General features: G+C 42.5%; 1 protein-coding gene and 1 non-coding gene across 5 annotated transcripts in view; one reads left to right on the top strand and one right to left on the bottom strand.

Moving 5' to 3' along the window:
• The window catches only part of MRRF (mitochondrial ribosome recycling factor), a 63680-nt gene that overhangs the window by 35722 nt on the left and 7505 nt on the right, over nt 1-20453 (top strand). For all 4 annotated transcript variants that reach the window (XM_032251527.1, XM_032251526.1, XM_032251530.1 and 1 more), the window contains one exon: nt 17631-17790. In XM_032251527.1, coding sequence (XP_032107418.1) covers nt 17631-17790 — 160 coding nt within the window. The remainder of the gene's footprint in view (nt 1-17630; nt 17791-20453) is intronic.
• On the bottom strand, nt 4948-5138 carry LOC116532499. The gene has a single exon (XR_004260890.1). It is a non-coding gene; the product is annotated as a U2 spliceosomal RNA (small nuclear RNA).

The raw sequence follows: 20453 nt of genomic DNA on the forward strand, positions 1-20453 counted from the left end.
AACATCACTGCATAGTACTGTGTTTCTTAGAGACGTGGACATTTCAGGGCTAGAAAACCATCTGCAACACACCCAACTGACCCCTCCATTGATACTTAGACCCAAACTTGATGTGGCTCTTTTCGGAAACCCTATTGGTATTTTAATGCCTCTCCTGACTCACTGTATGGCAATAATAATATTAAGGAAAGTGACAGTGTTTACCAAGTGCATACTGTATTCTAGGCTCTGTACTCTTAATGAACTCATTCTGTTTCCTATTTTTTTTTTTTTTTGAGGCAAGTGTCTCACTCTTTTGCCTAGGCTGAAGTGTAGTGGCACAATCTTGGCTCACTGCAACTTCCACTTCCCAAGTTCAAGCAATTCACCTGCCTCAGACTCTCGAGTAGCTGGGACTACAGGCGCATGCCACCACACCTGGGTAATTTTTTACTAAAAATAGTACAGACAGGGTTTCACTCTGTTAGCCAGGATGATCTCGATCTCCTGGCCTCATGATCCAGCCTGCCAAAGTGCTGGGATTACAGGAATGAGCCAGCGCGCCTGGCTGTGTTCTTTATTTTTTATACGTGAGCAACGTAAGCCTGAGTTGTTAGATAACTTGTTTGGGTTCATTCAGCTAGTAAAGGTAGAGTTGAACAGGATTCAAACCTGGGTCTGTTTTACTTTTAAGTCTGTGTTCTTGCATCCGTGGACTTCTGAGAGTACTTTCTGCTTTTGTTTTGTGTTTGTTTCTTTGTGTTTATAGCAAAGGACAGCAATTGGCATTTTTAAATTTAATTCTGTAATGACCCAAACTATGTGGAACGTAATTTACAAAGCTCAAGTCAGGATGCCTAATCTGACCGTGAACTTATCTGCCACTTTTTGGCTCAAGAGGCAGTCTGAGATATAGGGTATTTATTTATTCTTATTCAATTTTATTAAGATGTAACTTGAATAAATAAAATGAATCCATTTCAAGTATATGTGATGACAGGTTTTGACAAATGTATATGTCCCTGTAACTACTACCCCAATCAAGATGGAGAGCAGTCAGTCACCCTAAAAAGTTATCCTCTGCCTCTTTGCATGTCAGTCTTTAGTCCTCTTTCTCTGGTCGCAGACAACCACTTGTCTGCTTTTATGAGGATATAGAGTTTTTATGCTGAAATGTAAAAGTTTTAGGACATTCATAAATTCACTCAATAGACATTTATTGAGTACCTATTATATGCCAAGCATAGTGTTAGACACCGATGATGAAGTAGTGAATAAGCCAGACAAAGCCTTTGCCCTTAATGGAATATCTACAGGGGAGATGGTTAACAACACACACATATAGTTTATGTGTGTCAGATGGTCATATTTTTCTCTCTACAGAGAAAAATAAGGTAATAAAAGGAAATAAAGGATGTTGTGAGGTTGGGGATGGGGATGATTCCATATTAAGTAGATGTTCATGAAGTGTTCAGAGGAAGGTGATACTTGAGCAGATAATTGGAGGGTGTGCAAGAATAAACCATGCCTATATCCAGCACTGAGGCAGAGGAAGCAGAAAGTGCAAAGGCCCTGAGGTGGGAGTCTACCTGGGATGTTCAAGGAACAGCAAGAGGGCTCATGTAGCTGTAGCAGAGTGAGGAAAGAAAAACAGAAGATGAGTGCCAGGCATGGTGGCTCATGTCTGTAAATCCAGCACTTTAGGACACTGAGGCGGGCAGATCACTTGAGGTCAGGAGTTTGAGACCAGTCTGGCCAACATGGTGAAACCCCATCTCTACTAAAAATACAAAAATTAGACGGACGTGGTGGCATGCACCTGCAATCCTAGCTACTGGGGAGGCTGAGGCAGGAGAATCTCTTGAACCCGGGAGGCGGAGGTTGCAGTGAGCTGAGATTGCAACACTGTACTCCAGCCTGGGTAACATAATGAGTCTCAAAAAAAAAAAAAAAAAAAAAGAAAGAAAGAAAGAAAAGAAAGAAAGAAAAAAAGAAGATGAGGTCAGAGTGGAATGGGGAAGCCAGATCATTTAAGGACTCACAGACCATTGTAGGGAATTTGGCTTCTACTTGAAATGAAATGAGAAGCTATTGGAAGGTTTTGAACAGGGGAGGAATATAACTTAGGTTTTGAAAGGATCATTCTGGCTGCTATTTTGAGAATTATACCGTAAAAAGGCAAGGTTGAAAGCCACGGACCAGTTGGGAGCTATTGTGATAATCCAGACAAGAGACATGGGTAACTGTTGTAATTGTATACTGTTGTAATGGTGGAGTTGGTGAGAAGTGATTAGATTTCAGATGAATTTTAAAGGAAAACCTGCCTAGATTTGCTGATGGATTGGATATGGATTAGAAAGAAAGGACTCAAGGATGAATCCAAGATTTTTGGCTTAAGCAACTAAAAAGGTAGAGTCACCATTACTGAGATAGGGCAGACTATGGGTGGGTATGAGGGAAGAGTTTTTTGTTTTTTTTTTTGTAGATGTATTCTCTCTCTGTCGCCCAGGCTGGGGTGCAGTGGTGCAATCTCGGTTCAATGCAACCTCCGCCTCCCAGGTTCAAGCAATTCTTTTGCCTCAGCTTCCCAAGTAACTGGGATTACAGACGCCTGCCACCACACCTGGCTAAATTTTTTTGTATTTTTAGTAGAGACGGGGTTTCACCATGTTGGCCAGGCTGGTCTTGAACTCCTGACCTCAAGTGATCTGCCCACCTCAGCCTCCCGAAGTGCTGGGATTACAGGCGTGAACCACTGTGCCCGGCAGAAGAGAAGATTTTGTCCATATTTATTTTCAGGTGCTACTGGACATCTAGGTGGAGAGGTAAAGTAGGCTGTTAGATATATGGACCTAAAGTTCAGAGGTCAGATGTGGGCTATGAAGAACTTGTAAAGGAGGTCGTGAAATTAGATGAGGTTACTTTAGAGAGTAAATGTAGATAATGAAGAGAATAGATTTGGGGACTAAGCCTTGGACACTTCACTTCAAGGTTTGGGGGTCAGAGAGATGAAGAGGAACCAGCAAAGGAGACGGAGAACAAGTGGCCAGTGAGGTAGGAGGAGAGAACTAGGAAAGTGTAGGGTCCTGGTAACCAAGTGAAGAAAGTTTCTCAAAGAGGGGAGGGAGGGATGGGGTCAAAGAAGGTAAGATCTGAGATTACTGGACTTAGCAACATAATTTATTGATCAATTAATCTGTCTCTGTGGCTAGACAGAGATTGATGGGCTTTGGGGTTCAAATCCCTGTTCTGTCACTGTGGGTATGTCAGCCTGGGTCCTCTGAGAAGCAGATGCCAGGATGGAATTAGATGTGCAGAAGATTTCTGTGAAAGATAAAGGGAAGAGGGAGCAGGAGTAGACAGAGTGTAGATGTGATACTGGTGGAGAAAGGGAAGGAAGAGGGCTGTGGGGAGGAGACTCGCACTGCAGTGCAGCCAGGCTGATGGGGCATTCCTGAGCAAAGGTACCTCTGCCGTGCATGGTCATTGACTGGGAGAAGTGCAGTGGATGTGGCCTTGATGTGATCTCAGCATGAGTGTCACAGTGGATTTGAAGGTATGGGGGCTGGAAGCTGTCAGGCCTCTGGCGTCCCTCAAAGCAGGTTCTTCCTGGAAGGTTATCTGAGCAGCATACCTTCATGCCTACTATGGTGAACTTGGACAAGTTGCCTAATTTTTTGAAGCTTCAGCCTCCTTATCTGTAAAATGGAAATTGTATCTATGGTTTTGAGGAGTAATTATGACATGTGAGTCTCATAGTGTGAGGCCTGGCATATCAAAGGTACTTTTAATTCCTTTATCTCTCTAAGCATTTGTTATTGTCTGATATTCCTGGTTAAGGAGTTCTTGGAAATGTCCTTTTCCTGATTATTTGGGAGTAAAACCAATAAATAATATTTTATTTCTGTTTGCTGATTTCTCTTTTAGTCCTTAATGCCCTTCTTCCTTCTCTTCCTCTCTAACCCCTTTCCTGAAGCCCCATGTTCTTTTTTTTTTTCTTCATCTTTTCCTCCATTTTTACAGATCGGAGGAGTTGAGTCATTATGTTGGAAGTATCTTGGAATTTAAGTTGCTCAGGCATACTGTAGTTTGCTTGTTAATAAGCGCGTGGTTTGTTCTTTGAATATGAGTTAAGTGTGAACAAGACCTCCTGTAAGATACATCCCAAATAAGAAAATCTAGCGACCAGTCCTCCTCTGGCGTGAGAATTTCTTTATGTTCCTGGTAAAGGCAAGAGGCCTTGGCTCTCTTCGGCACTCTCAGCCCACTGAACTGCTTCCTAAGCCTTCAAGATCGTTAGATGGTCGCCATCGTCATTTTCCTCTGGGCATTGTTGGAGGTGATAGGCACTATGCCTAGACTAGGCTCTTTCCCCTAGGTGACTTTGTTCCAGGGTGATAGGAAGGAGAATGCCACTGAAACCAGGGAGTGTCCTGGATAACAGTAAAAAAAAGCCCTGAGTTATAGTTCCTCAGCCTAGATTCTGCCTTTCTCAGGTGTTTATTCCCCCCATATGCTGATGTGTAGTTTCTCCCAGGTTTCTCCAGGGAGAACAAGCTGGGTAAGTCAGGGCAGGATGGTCCCCAGGCTGAGGTCAATGCAGAGGGGTAGCTGTGTAGCTAGGGAGAGCTGCTTGTCAGGAGCCAAGGTGACAGTCAGAAATTCTAACTCTAAAAAGAAAACCAGGGAAAAGAGCTTTGTGCCCTTAGGATACTTATTTCAACTATCTGACTCTTGGTTTCCTCACCTAAAAATGGGATCATGGAATATTACTTTTGTGAAGATGTGTTGGGAGAAACTCCTGTGAAGGATAGAGGGGAGGAGGGAACAGCAGTCGACAGGGAGAACCTTTAGACAGCACTATAAGTGTGACGCCAGTGAAGAAGGGAAAGAAATTCAGTAAATGAGAGTTAATGTTACTTTTTATTTCTTTTTGTTTGTTTGTTTTGTTTTTTATATTTTTGTCGGAGGGGGTGCACCATTCCTGGAAGTACTGCAATACCAGGCCAATGTGCGGAGTGGGCGGAGCAAGCTCCTGTTCCATCTCCCTGCTCCAAAAATCCACTTAATATATTGTCCTTGGATAGAGGACGTATCAGATATTAAACTGGTAAGAACAGATACTACACTTGATCTTAGCCAAAAGGCCGAGAAGTGATAGTATTACTTTTTAAATTGTTGATATCAGGCTAGCCATTGTTACTGAGTATGGTAGTTTTTTTTTTTGTTTTTTTTTTTTTGAGACACAGTCTGTCTCTCTCTGTTGCCCAGGCTGGAGTGCAGTGGCATGATCTTGGCTCACTGCAAACTCCACCTCCTAAGTTCAAGCGATTCTCCTGCCTTAGCCTCCTGAGTAGCTGATACTACAGACATGCACCACCACAACCTGCTAATTTGTGTGTGTGTGTGTGTGTGTGTGTTTAGTAGAGATGGGGTTTCACCATGTTGCTCAGGCTGCTCTTGAACTCCTGGCCTCATGTGATCCACCCGCCTCAGCATCCCAAAGTGCTGGGATTACAGGCATGAGATCACGCCTGACCTGCATGGAGATTATTATAACTCTCATGGGGTCGTATTGTCTGTCTCTACTGCCATGAGGCGTGCTGCTTGTCATCAAGCTTTCTACCTAGGATACAAGTATTGTTCAGTGATGGGAACTAGATGGGCCTATGGCGTTTTGCCATCTTCATTGAAATATAATTCATCCATTGAAAGTGTACAGCTCAGTGGTTTTTAGGACTACTTATTTATAGAGGTATGTAACCAGTTATAACCACAATCAATTTTAGGAAATTTTCATCATCATCCCAAAAAGACACTGCCCACTAGGAGTCACTCCTTACTTTCCCCCCCAGAACCTTCTCCTAGGGATTGCTCTAGGCTACTACTAATCCACTTTTCTATCTCTGTGGGTTTTCCAGTTCTGAGCATTCTCTGTAAATGGAGTCACACAATATGTGGTCTTTTGTGACTGGCGTCTTTCTGTTTGCATAATGTTTTCAAAGTTCTTCCACACTGTAGCCTGTGTCAGTATTTCATTTGCCAAATAATATTCTATTATATGGCTTTACCACATTTTATATATCAATTCCTCAGTTGATGGACATTTGGGTTTTTTCTACTTTGGGGCTGTTAAATGAATACCGCTGCCATCAGCCTTATCGTACAAGTTTTTATGTGAACATACTTTTAATTCTCTTGGATATAAACCTAGGAGTGGTTTATTGCCAGTTAATTGCTGTGTCATATGGTAACTCTATGTTTAACTTTTTGAGGAACTTCCAGACTTTTCCACAAGGACTGCACATTTTACATTCCCACCAGCAGTATATGAGGGTTTCAGTTTCTCCATTCCTTTACCTACACTTGTTATGACTATCATTGTAGAGAGTGTGGAATGGTATCTTATGGCTTTGATTTGCATTTTCCTGATGACCGATGGTGCTGAGCATCTTTTCATGTGCTTACTGGCCATTTGTATATCGTCTTTAGAAAAATGTCTGTTCCCTTTGCCCATTTTTTAATTGGGTTGTTTGTTCTTGTGTTATAAGATTTCCTTATATATTCTGGATATTAGACTTTTATCAGCTATATGGCTTTCTTTTTTTGTAATTACAAAAATAACATACGTTTATCACAAAAATTCAAATCTATAGAAATATAAAGAAAAGTTCATTTATTGTTCCCTAATTGTTCTTCCCAGAAGTAACCATTTTTAGTATATCCTTCCAGATTTCAAAAGATAAATATGCAAACCTAAATAAATATATTATATATATATGTATATATTTAGTTTACATAAGTGGGTGAAATGTCTACAGTACCACAGCTTGCTTTTTTTACCCCTTTTACTTAATATCTTAGGTACTTTTTAATTTTATTTTTTTGAAACTTTGTCACTCAGACTAGAGTACAGTGGCACAATCACTGCACCCCTGACCCCCTGGGCTCAAGCGACCCTCCCACTCAGCCTCCTGAGTAGCTGGGACTACAGGCACGAGCCACCAAGCGTGGCTGACTTTTAAATTTTTTTTAGAAATGAGGACCCACAGTGTTGCCCAAGCTGCTCTTGAGCTCCTGGGCTCAAGCAGTCCTCGCCTCAGCCTCTGAAAGTTGTGTACATATTTTCATGGTGATCACATTGTTCTTTTGGCTGCCTAGAAGTGCCCTTTTGAGATGGATTTAATACAGATGAGGAAACTAGGGATCCGAAAGTTTAAGCAACTTGCTCATGGTCACAGATTAGTAAGTGAAGGAGCTGTTATTCAAACTTGAATCTGTCTGTTTCCAAAGCTGGGGCTCTTGCCATGTTATCACATTTGTTCCTTGGGCTGCCGACGTGAAATCTACTTCCTTTCAGTTCTGTGGCCTGCCTGTGCTAGCTATCTTGTTACAGAGTAGTGTCTGTAGTTTACACACTCCAGGAAAACTGCTAAGACCCTTTTCACTCACACACATACACACATTAGGGATCTTGGAAAAAACCCTAGGAATTTTCACACACAGACACACACACACACACACACACACACACGCCCTTTAGGGATTTTTCACACGCGCGCGCGCACACACACACGCCCTTTAGGGATTTTTCACACGCGCACACACACACACACACACACACACACACACACACGACCCTTTTCACTCACACACACACACACCGCCTTTAGGGATCTTGGAAAAAACCCTCAAAAGTAAATGCCTGATGACCTGACTTAGGCTGGGGTAGCCACAGACTGCATTTGAGCAACTGCAGCTGCTTTTTTAGCCCTTTTATTCCCACTGCCTGCTTGCCATTGCTGTGTTTTCCCTGGTTTGTTCCAGTACGTTGTTTTTTTCTACTTTCCAGGCCTGGGTAAGCCTTCATGCAGTTTTTGGACACCCATCTTTTGTTCAGTGTTGCTTCCCACCTGGCCTGTGGCTTTTTAGTGCGTCTTGCTATTGCAGGTCCCAAGTGTGTGGAATGGGGCTCCTTCCCCGTGCTGATGTACCGACTGAAACACACAAGGACGTTCAGTCAAGAATTGAGACTGGAGGATGGGATGAAGAGACAGTTGCCACCAACACTTATTCAAAAATTGCACACAAAAGGACAGGCTCTTCTTGTCCCTGCCCCTCCTCTCCTCTACGCCTTGCATCATGCACCTGTTTATGATACCTAGCAGTGACTACCATAGATCAGATCACTATTCCATTGCATTCCTCCATAAATTCCCTCTCTTCTTTCTCCCTACTGCTCTTGGATGTGTAGGGGAGTAACATGAATTATATATCTAAGCCAGTATTAATGTAAGAGTAGTACAATTATTACCACCACTGGCAAGAATAGTTGCTAGATTTGTCTAGCACCAACAAGGGAGGAAATATAGCAGAAGGCCTGGAATTCAGGAGTCAGGCTATACGGGGCTTAAATCCCATGTCTGCCAGGAACTTGTGTGACCTTGGGCAGGTTACTTGATCCATCTAAACCCTCACTTCCCGAGTTTTTGTTGTTTTTTTTTTTTTCCCCCAGACAAAGTCTTGTTTTGTTACCCAGGCTGGGGTGTGGTGGTGTGATCATAGCTCACTGCCACCTTGAATTCCTGGGCTCAAGGATCTTCTGGCCGCAGCCTTACAAGCAGCTGGGAATACAGGCATGCCCCACCATGCCCAGCTAATTTTAAAAAAAATTTTCATAGGTGGGCACTGTGACTCAAGCCTGTAATCCCAGCACTTTGGGATGCTGAGGCAGATGGATCACCAGAGGTCAGGAGTTCAAGAGTAGTCTGGCCAACACTGCAAAACCTCGTCTCTATTAAAAATACAAAAATTAGCCTGGTGTGATGGCATGTGCCTGTTGTCTCAGCTACTCAGGAGGCCGAGGCAGGAGAATCACCTGAACCTGGGAGGCAGAGGTTGCAATGAGCCGAGATCATGCCACTGCACTCCAGCCTGGGAGACAAAGTGAGACTCCATCTCAAAAAAACAAAAAGAACCCAAAATTTTTGTAGAGATAGGGTCTTGTCATGTTACCCAGGCTGTCCATTTTCTAATCTGTAAAATTCAGGTAATAAAACCACTAATGCCATAGGAATGTTATGAAGATTTACTGAGCTAATAATGCATGGAGAGTGCATCAGCTCAGAGCTTGACACATGGAAATGGCTCTGCAACAGTTAGTTACCATTATTATTAGTATTGAAGGGGAGCAGATGACACTGGGGTCAGATGACTGGGCAAATATAAGCGGGCCTTATTTATATGGTCTCTTATCTCCTCTTGCTTTATTTTTTTCATACGCTATGTGTCGTTTTATCTACTTGTTTACTGTGTCTCTCTTTCACTAGAATGTGAGTGCTTTGAGAGGAAAGAGGAAGAGCTTTGTCAATTTTGTTCATTTCTGTATTCCTAGGCCCTCAAACAGGGCCTAGCATGTAGTAAGTATGCAATAATGTAATCATTGTTTCTGGAACATTGTGCCAACTGCTGTTCAGATGCCATTTATGTATTAGCTAATATATTCATAAAAACCTTTTGAGGTCAGTATGTTATCTCTATCTTACAAATGAGGTAACTAAGTCACAGAGGTATGGGATTTTTTGTGCCCACTGTCACACAGCTAATAAGTGAAACAAGAGGCAATCTTTCTCCAGAGCCTGGGCTTGTAGCCACTGTGCTGTGTTCTCCCCCAGTAGGAAACATCACAATTACTTTTATTAATGATATTACTGATAGTTTAAAATAGTTTATTGCCTATACATGCAAAGTTCTTTAGCCATCTTCTCTCATTTGTTCATAACACTGTGGAAAAACCCTCTATGGCCTCCCCTACTCCCGCCCCCACCCTTGACAGTTGAGGAAATAACAGGTAATGCTCACTGAGTACCTCCCATGTACCCCAGCACACTTACTGACTTGTTTAATCCTCACAATAATTAAATTGTTGTAAGAGGGACTGAATGGGAACAGAGGGGAACAATTAAGTAAATTGTATTGTTCACATTTGACAGATGAGAAAACTGAGACAGACGTAAAATAATTTCCCCAGGGCCACAAAGCTAAAATATGATAGATCTGGACCTCAAGCCCCAACAGTCTGGCTTCAGAGATTATTCTCTTAAGTGCTTCACCTGACAACCTTGCATTCAGAGAGGAAAAATTAAGTTCCACAGGTACTCAACTTGTAAGTGGCAGAGCTGAAATTGAAAATCAGGTTGGCTTGGACCATCAAACATGTGCTTTTTCACATGTATGATGGAGCTAAGGAAAGAGTTATGTCTACTTACCCCAAAACTTGGGTTTCCATCTGTCTGTCGGCTATAGGGAAGGAGAAGACAAGTGACTTAAGACACTCAGCTGGGAATGTGGAGCTGTGACCACTGACTTCAACCTCCTTTCTCATTCCATCAGGCTGGGCTGTATTTCAGGATGGTATGTTTGGTTTAACCAGGCATCAGTCACAGAATAGTCCTTTGAAGCAAGCAGCCAGTTGTGTCCACAGAGAGAACTAAAATTACTACTGGTGTTAGAAGTCCTTCCAAAATGTCTGATTTCCTTGGGACACCTACAGAAGATCTAATGTCTTTATGAGGCATTAATGCATGTAAGACAGGCCAGTAGGATGAGGCAAGGGTGGTGTCCCTAGAAGCATAGGAAATATGGCTGGACTACACAAACAAAAAATTTCCTTCAGAACTGGCAGCCCCAAGGAATGGGGCAGCGCCCACCAGCAAACAGTGAAGCAGGGCACGTGGTGCTGCTGATTGCAGGCCCATGCTGCTGTAAGGGGGGAGTCCCAGAAGCCCGGGGAGGAGGTGGCAAGGTTTCTGTCAGTGGCAGTGGCAGGAATGTATTTTGATATGCCATTCCTTGAAAGTGCAGCCTCCTTCTCCCCTAACCTGCTCCCCACAGCTGCTAGAGCAGAATTCATGTTCCTCACTTTCCCCATTGCCTACTGCTCTCCTTTGTTCCCATTCTGTTTCTCTCTGCTCCCTATCTGCTCCGTTACGTGAGCTCCAAGTGGCGAAATCCTTTGTGACCATTTTCTCTCTCACCACTCAAATCGTATTCTCCCCAAGTCCTGGAGATTCTGTAGTAAGAGTAATAACTCAGCCATCCTTTGTTGAGCTCTTAGTGAATACATACTGAAAGCACGCCAGGTACTTACCTCCCATTATTTCTTTTAATCCTCGCTTCCACCTTCTTTGTAATATTCTTACTCCCATTTTATATAGGAGAAAACTGAGTTTGGAGAGGTTCAATAGCATGCTCAAAGTTCTGAAGCTAACAAGTGGCAGAGCTGGGATTTCAGCTTGGCCCTAAACCGTGTCCTTTTTACATTTTAACGCTCCCTTTAAGTGTCTAAAGAGCTTTCTGAAGTTGAGGGTCTGTTGCATTACAACTTCTTTGCTGTCATTAACTGAGCTGAGCATTGCTTCCTCTGATACACACCTGGTGTATAGCTTTGTACATGTGTCGCATTATCATTGAAATAATAGGAAGTATCATTTCAGTCAGTGGGAGTCTCTGTTGTGTGAGTTAGCAGTGGGGCATGTCCTCTGCTTATTGTTCATAGAAACATGCTTAAGGAATTTCTCAGGAAGGCCCCCATCCAGGATGTTACTGGAAGGTCTGCCTGGCGGAGCTTGTACAAACAAAGTATGACCCTGCCAGCTCAGCCAAAACCGTTGCCTTATGCTAGAGGCTCTCTGACCCTAGTGGAAAAGGCATCCTCACCCAGCCAAGAAACTGCAACAGGGTGGGTCCTGAGCTCCCCGTCTACCTACCTAGAGGCTCCTGGTCAGACTTTTGCCATGTATTTGGATCTGGTTCGTATATTGCTGTCTACACAAACTACAAATCTGAACAAGTTTTTTCTTATTTTAATGTAAAATACACATTTTTAAAAGATACTATTTTAGTCTTTTTTTTTTTTGTGGGGGGGGTGGTCAGGCCAGGCATGATGGCTCATACCTGTAATCCCAGCACTTTGGGAGGCCAAGGCAGGCGGATCACTTGAGATCAGGAGTTCATGACCAGCCTGACCAACATGGCGAAACTCCATCACTACTGAAGATACAAAAATTAGCCAGGCATGGTGGCTTGCGACTGTAATCCCAGCTACTCAGGAGGCTGAGGCAGTAGACTCCCTTGAACCCAGGTGGTGAGGGTTGCAATGAGCTGAGATGGCACCACTGCATTCAAGCCTGGGTGACAGAGCAAGACTTCATCTCAAAAAAAAAAATGGGGTCGTCCTGTCTCCCCCAGGCTAAAGTGCAGTGGCATAATCATGGCTTACTGCAGCCTTTAGACTCCTGGGCTCAAATGATCCTTTCACTTCAGCCTCCCAAGTAGCTGAAACTACAGGCACATACCATGAGGCCTGGCTAATTTTATTGTGTGTTGTAGAGATGGGGTGAGTTGTCCAGGCTTGTGTTTTAGTCATTTTTTAAGTGTACAGTTCAGTGGCATTAAGTATATTCACATGGTTGTATGAGCAATCTCTAGAATGCTCTTCATCCTGCAAAGCTCTATACCTATTAAACAACTCCCCACTTCCCTCTTCCCCCAGCCCCTGGTAACCATATTCTACTTTCTGTCTCTAGGAATTTGACAACTTATAAGAGCCTCATGTAAGTGGAGTCAGAAAATACGTGTCTCCATGCGTCTGGCATATTTCACTTAGCATAATGTTTTTTATGCTAAATGTTTTTTATGCTAAGGTTCATCCATGTGATAGCACATATCACATTCTCATTTCTTTTTAAGGCTGAATAATAGTATATGTATATACCATATTTGTTTATTCAGCTGTCAGTGGATCTACTAAGACTCACTATGACATTGAAGGGCTTGCAAAGCCCTGCTCCTGCCAGCCTCTCCAGCCTTCTCTTTTGGGCTAGTCTTTGCCCTCTTCTTTCTATACTGTCACCTTTTTTTCATCCTATAAGAGCTATATTCTTTACACATGCCATTCCCTCTGGTGAGAATGATCTTCCACTATCCCCCCAACTCTTATGCAAGTTAATATCACTTAGCCTCAATATCTCCACATTTAGTTCCTGGGGTCCCACAAAGAAAGGTTGGTCAGACTCCTTTGCTCCATTAATTATTTTTATAGAACTCTATATATCTTTATGATGCATATTACAACTGTAATTTATTCATTAATTTGCATGTGTTTATATAATGACTTCCTTCCTTGCCAGATGGTAAACTGTATTTAATGCTATCTCCCTTTTTTCTGTCATAATATCTAACTTATAGTAGGTGCTTAGTAAATAGTTGTTGAATTAAGGTATAGATTGATTGAATGAATGAATACTGAAAAGAGAAAATTTCAGGGCTACATGCTGAGAGCATTTGGATTTTAAAATGTCTGTGAGATGTTAAATTACTAGTGAGATCTCAAAAAGTCATCTTGCCAGAGCATAGATCTTTGCTCTGTCATTTCTTTGTTAATTAAAAACTTTCATGAATAGAGTCTTCCTTATTTGAAGATGCTTCAGGGCTCCCAAAAATGTAACCAACAACAACAGCAGAGACAGCTTACATTTCCTGAGTGTTTATTCTCTATCAGGCTTTGTACTGGATGCTTTCCATGTATTACCTCGTCTAAGTCTCAACAATAACTCTGAAAGGGAGGCTCTGTTTCACTTGTTTGTTTTTGATTTCTATTTCCAAATAAGAAGAGCAAGGCTCAGAGAGTTTAAACAACTTATTTAAGGTCACTCAGCCTGTAAGTGGCAGGCCCAGAAGTGGCGATGGAGCTGAGTTTTGTAGCCTGGGATAGAGCCCACCCCCTCTTCTTCATCAACTGAAGTAGTCGCTTTTTATCTGTTTTACAAATGGGGCCTCTGCCTCAGTTTTCTTTGAAGCCAGGGGTTTGTGGCTAAAGAAGAATTTGAAAACTCCAGGCCTGTAGAATATATTTGACTGGGATGTACCCTTTTCAGCTTCATGCTCTCCCTCCACTACATCTCCCACCGTGCTTCCCAAATTGCACTTGGCTTTCTTCTGCAGCTAACAAGTTACTGTGCATCCCTAAGGCAGTTTCCAAATCTCAAGATAAAAGTGTTATGTTTTCTGCATGCTCCTCCCACAATAGATCCATCCTTCCGACCTAGCGGCAGTCATCCTTTTTCTAAATAGTGGCTGATGAGTTTGTCTCCACCACTAGTCTGAGCCTCTGGAAAAGTTGAGCCAGGCCTGCCTCCTCTGGAGCTCCTCGGCCTGGCCCAAGATCTGGCACAGAGCGTAGGAGGCTCAGCCAGTGCTCGATGAGTGAAATTACACCTACTTAAAGTGGGTGCTCAGAACTGACCAGCTGAGTTCAGAATCCTGAAGCCTGGAGTACACACTCTGCTGTATACTCACAGAACCCCAGGAATGCAAGGTAGAGATGATCAGATGTATTAATCACTGGTTTGGAAAAGAATGAAAATATTTCCATAATAAAATATGTTTCTTTTCTAAAACAGATGTGCTCTCATTATTTCATGAGGAAGTAATTAAACATGTTTGATTAAAGCATTCATAAACTATCATTTATTCAAGGCTGCTATATGTGCTGCTCTCTTTATTGGTACTTTACATCTGTTGTGTCTGCTTCTCTTAATCCTCCTGTAAGGTGCCTTTTTTAATCTTCATTTTAGAGGTAAGGAAACTGAGGCTCACAGAGATTAAGTAATTTGGCTAAGGATAGTCAATTTCTGAGCAATAGATACAGGTATGAACCTAGTCTGTCTGACTTCAAACCAATGCCTTGCCATCATCCTAACTGCTTCTGATCTTATATTTTAGATGCTTTTCAGCTCATTACCCAGAACCAACACACACATGCCCTTCTTCCTCTCAGCCCTCCCTGTGCCCAGTATGGTTTGTCTTCCTCTCTCCCTTCCCCCCTCCTCACGGCACTCCTCCATGCCCTTCTAGTATCTTTTTGATTATTGCCTCTGCATCCTGAAATGGAAATATTTTTGACAGTGTCAGTGATTGGACACTGTCTGTTGTTAATAGTATGGTAATGTCACATTTGCATTAATAAATACAAAATAATACATTTTATTAAGGCCAAATTACATGTCTTATGATTTTTTTTTTTTTTTTTTTTTTTTTTTTAGAGGGGGTTTTTCTCTCATGTTACCCAGGCTGGAGTGCAATGGCGCGATCTCGGCTCACCGCAACCTCCGCCTCCCGGGTTCAGGCAATTCTCCTGCCTCAGCCTCCTGAGTAGCTGGGATTACAGGCACGCGCCACCATGCCCAGCTAATGTTTTGTATTTTTAGTAGAGACAGGGTTTCACCATGTTGACCAGGATGGTCTCGATCTCTTGACCTCGTGATCCACCCGCCTCGGCCTCCCAAAGTGCTGGGATTACAGGCTTGAGCCACCGCGCCCGGCCTGATTTTGTTTTCTTTATGTAACCATTAATTCTTAAGATTTTTTGTCTCATTTTATATTTTTTAAATGTATGCTTTTCTTCCATTTAAAATATAACAGTGTAGTGAAAAGTTGATAAGATAAATTTTTTCTTTCTTTTATGAATCATTTTCTAAACAGTGGGATACCTATTTAAAATTTAAAATGAAAATACAAGATTGAAATACTTCAGTACATTTTTTCTGGAGAAGTTTATGAGGTTTCTTAAAGACTTAGATTCATTTATTTTCTGCCCCTCTTAGTATTTCAGCAGGATTAAGTTTTTTGAATCAGTGGATCAAGTTTTAATTTTCCTGTTCCTTCCTTATACTGACATATGCTTTGGCAGAACAAAAAAGAGACCTAAACATGTCAGCATGATTTTTGTTCAATGAATTAAAAACCATAAAAGTAACAAGATCTGATTCAAATCCCTAAACTCCTGACATGGTGGTTTTGTCCTTTTCAGTCCCAAGCTTCATATTACTTACTTTGAAGAGCTTTCTGCCTGGAAGCAGAGTAATGGCAGCAGTGCATGATTTACTTGAAATAGATTACAAGAGTAGCGGCAAGAATACAGGCCAGAAAGATCGGGATTTGAATCCCAGTTCTCTAACTCAAGCTCATGGACAAGTCACTTAACATCTGTGAACCTGTTTCCTCATTTGACGAGTTGTGTGGATCAATGAAGTAACACACTTAAAGTACTCACGTGGCATAGAGGGGTTTAATAATAGTAGTAATTAAACTCATTGTTATTTTGAGAATACCTTCAAATAGCTGAATTCAAAAGGATTTACATAAATGTAACTGTTCACTTCAGAGCTTATTCTTTCTCAAAATTCTTTTTTTCTCAGCAAAGAAAATATCAGGTAAATGCTACTAAATCTTTTTTTGAGACAGAGTTTCACTCTTGTTGCCCAAGTTGGAGTGCAATGACGCTATCTTGGCTCACTGCAACCTATGCCTCCAAGGTTCAAGTGATTCTCCTGCCTCAGCCTCCTGAGTAGCTGGGATTACAGGCATGTGCCACCAGGCCCGGCTAATTTTGTATTTTTAGTAGAGAAGGTTTCTCCATGTTGGTCAGGCTGGTCTCAAGCTCCTGACCTCAGGTGCTCCACCCACCTCAGCCTCCCAAAGTGCTGGGATAACAGGTGTGAGCCACCATGCCCAGCTGACGCTACTAAATCTTTTTTTTTTTTTTTTTTTTTTTTTGAGACGGAGTTTCGCTCTCGTTACCCAGGCTGGAGTGCAATGGCGTGATCCCGGCTCACCGCAGCCTCCGCCTCCTGGGTTCAGGCAATTCTCCTGCCTCAGCCTCCTGAGTAGCTGGGATTACAGGCACGTGCCACCATGCCCAGCTGATTTTTTGTATTTTTAGTATAGACGGGGTTTCACCATGTTGACCAGGATGGTCTCGATCTCTTGACCTTGTGATCCACCCGCCTCGGCCTCCCAGAGTGCTGGGATTACAGGCGTGAGCCACCGCGCCCGGCCCGCTACTAAATCTTTAACAGCTCTTCCACACTCTTCCACACTGAACATGTACCAGAATTTAGGATTGTCCTTCCTCAGCAAGAACTGTGGAAGCATAAACATGTCCATTTCAGTACCCACGGCAGCAGAGCAATGTTGTCATACTAAGACTTTTGGCTTTTGTGACAGGCCCGCTTGAGTATAACTGGGCTTGACTTTGTTTAAGATACCAAACTTCTTTGGACCTCATTTCCTTCATCTGTAAAACATGATTTGTGATCTTACAACACTCTCTGTGGTATGGCTTCCCAGCCTCTTTTCTTGTCACTCCTTCCTTTGTTATCAGTGCTCCAGCCAATTCCTTAAATCAAACATGGGCTTTTGGTGGTTTTGTCCTTTTCAGTCCCAAGCTTCATATTACTGTCTTTGAAGAGCTTTCTGCCTGGAAGCAGAGTAATGGCAGCAGTGCATGATTTACTCGAAATAGTTTACCAGAGTAGCGGCAAGAATACAGGCCAGAAAGATCAGGATTTGAATCCCAGTTCTCTCACTGGGAAGTTTGATACCATATACAAAGTCAAACCCAGTTTACCCATGGTTGGGCAGCTTAAAGGCTTTATACATGCCCTTTCCACTTTCTGGAAATGCCAGGAATTTAGCCCACAGAGAGGAAAGTTACAAACTGCTGAACTGATTGACAGAGTGATGTGAAATTCTTGGCCAGCAGTTAATGTATAGAATGATTTTGTTGAATGTTTTTTGTCTTTTATCAGAGTAACCAGAGAGCACAGAGAAATGCTGGTGAAACTGGCCAAACAGAACACCAACAAGGCCAAAGACTCTTTACGGAAGGTTCGCACCAATGCAATGAACAAGCTGAAGAAGTCAAAGGATACAGTCTCGGAGGACACCATTAGGCTAATAGAGAAACAGGTACTGTTGCCAACAGATGTAGTAGTGTCTGTGTATTCAACGCAAGGAATCATTTGTTCATGTTTGAGGTGAGGACAATTAAAACAGAATACCTCTGATCTTTCACTCACATTGTCAACATTGACTGAGTGTCCTGGGCCTAGCCTAATGCCAGATGCAGAGGGATCCATAGAGGAGGATAAGACACTCTTGACTTTGTATAGTGTGCCAGGTTCTGTGCTGTGCTGAACACTTTATGTTACTTCATTTATCCTCATCACTACAAAACTATGAGGTAGGTGGTGAGGAAACTGAGGCTGATATAAGTTAAATAACTTGCCCAAAGTCACACTGCTGGTAAGTGCTAGAAATAGGAGCCAAACTCAGGCAGACTGATTTCAGAGCCTCTACACTAGTGCTCTCCTGTCTGGTTTTCTGGTTGCTGAGAAGTGAGCACTTAATGTTCTCAATGTGCTGAGTAGTGGCACTTGAATAAGTCTTAAGCTACTGGAGTGAAATAGTAAGAGACAAGGGGGAAAGGTATAACCATATGTACAAAGGTATGGTAATATAAAAACAATATTCAGTTAGATCATTGGGGCTTGAATGTAGGATAAGACTAGGGAATGAATAAAGAAAGCAGAGTGGCTAGATCATCGAAGGAAGGTCTCGTACACCAGGTTTAGGAGTTTGAATGTTAATATGTATGGACATTCCCACATTGGCTATGCCTCTATATTAGTCATTTATGGCCACAATAATGGTACATAACTACCCCAAAATTCAGTGACTGGCAATATCAAAGCTTTATTTCTTGTTCTCATTTCCATGGGCCAGCTGGGGCGTAGCTATTCTAGGCTGGGCTCCGTGGGTTTCGCTCCAGATCTTGGATTGGGTTCAAATCTGCTTTATATATCTCTCAGTCTTCCGGAGCCAACAGGTTTCCTAGGGCCTCTTTTCATGGTAACAGCAGATGCCAAGATCATAAGCCCAACCACTCAAGTACATTTTAAACACCTGCCCTTATCACATTTGATTGGCCAAAGCCAGTCACATGGACCGAACCCAATATCTTTGGTACAGGGAAATATATGTATTTATGAAGGTCTGGGGAAAGAAGTGAATATTTGCTGAACAACATCTAACCTACCACAGTAGGTAGCTTAGTAACTTATAAAAATCACTTAGGTGGCGTAAAAATCAGGTATCTGGGGCCCCATTTCGAGAGATTGAGTCAGTGAATCTGGGATAGAATCTAGGAATCTGCATTTTAAATGATTCTCAGGTGATTCTCATACAGTGACACGCTTAAAAGATTTTTTTAGACGGTCAGAAAGCACATCTATGTTTATGAAAGATGACTGTGGTGGCCCAGTGGGCCACAGATTGTAGGGGGCAAGACTGGAGGCAGGGAGACCCGGGAATCTGTTGCAGAAATCCAACCAGGAAGTGATGGTAGCCTGAACCTGAGTGGCACCTGTGGAAAGAAGAATTTACCAGTATGTAGGAGATAGAATTAGAAATGTTCAATGTAATATAAAGAGTTTTTTAGGCCGTAAAACCTCCTCATTCACAATAAAGCATTATTTTAGGGAGATGGAACAGGTGTGTGGGCTGGATAGGGAAGCAAGAAGAAACCTTACGGGGACCCCTGGAGAAGTCCATAAATTGATTAGCTTCTCCCCTTCTCCTTCACCACCAGTAGTGAAAATGTTAGTTGTAGGACAGCCACAACAATCACCTGGGGGGGAATTTTAGGTGGGTTCCTGGTCCCTGCTCCTGCATTTTCTGATACAGTAGCTCTGCCTGGGAACGTATATTTTTATTTTACTTTATTTTATTTAATTAATTTATTTTTCTTGAGATGGGGTCTCACTATGTTGCTTAGGCTGGTCTTGAACTTCTGGGCTCAAGCAATCCTCCTGTCTCAGTCTCCCAAGTGTGCCCAGTTGGCATATATAGTTTTTAAAAGCTCTCAGGTAATTCTGCAAAAGCACATGTAGAAGATAATGACCTAGAAGCCTTATAGTGTAGCCGTGTCATGACACTAGACTTAGAAAAAGATTATTCTGCACTTGATGTCCTGTGACCTTGGGAAAGTTGCTCGACTCTTTGGAGTCTGTTTTCTGTAAAAAGATCGGTAATTTCTAACTCGAATGGTTTCCTTGGTATGCTAGAAAGCACCATTAGTGTACCTGACACCCAAACCCTCAAAGCTCCCCTCTTGCCATCTCTCTGCCCTCCTTTCCCTATATCAGCTAAAAGAGGAGGTTCAGAGATTATGTGGGCCTTTCCTGAGCACTTACCAGGCCTCATTAATAGTCTGGGACCTGGCTTCAGCTGTGCCAGCTCCTTGTCTTTGTCCCAGGGGATTTCTTCGCTGCTTTGCCTTGTCATTGCTTCTTGGTGGTAAGCCTGTGGACCTCCAGGGCCTGCCAGGCACTCCTCATTCAGCAAGCCAGGACATCTGCCTCAGGGACCAGAGTCCATAGCTACTTGAAACAGAAGAGTGATCAGATAGCAAGCATTCTTCATAAAACCCTCTTGACAAAGACTTTGCTGGAAGCCTTTAGTCATTAGCACTGGCTTTTCTCCATCTTCTTCGATTAGATTTTCTCTTTCTTTCTTTCTTTCTTTCTTTCTTTCTTTCTTTCTTTCTTTCTTTCTTTCTTTCTTTCTTTCTT

Source organism: Sapajus apella, unplaced genomic scaffold, assembly GCF_009761245.1.
Source record: "Sapajus apella isolate SASKATOON/1434 unplaced genomic scaffold, GSC_monkey_1.0 scaffold76, whole genome shotgun sequence".
Lineage (NCBI taxonomy): Eukaryota > Metazoa > Chordata > Mammalia > Primates > Cebidae > Sapajus > Sapajus apella.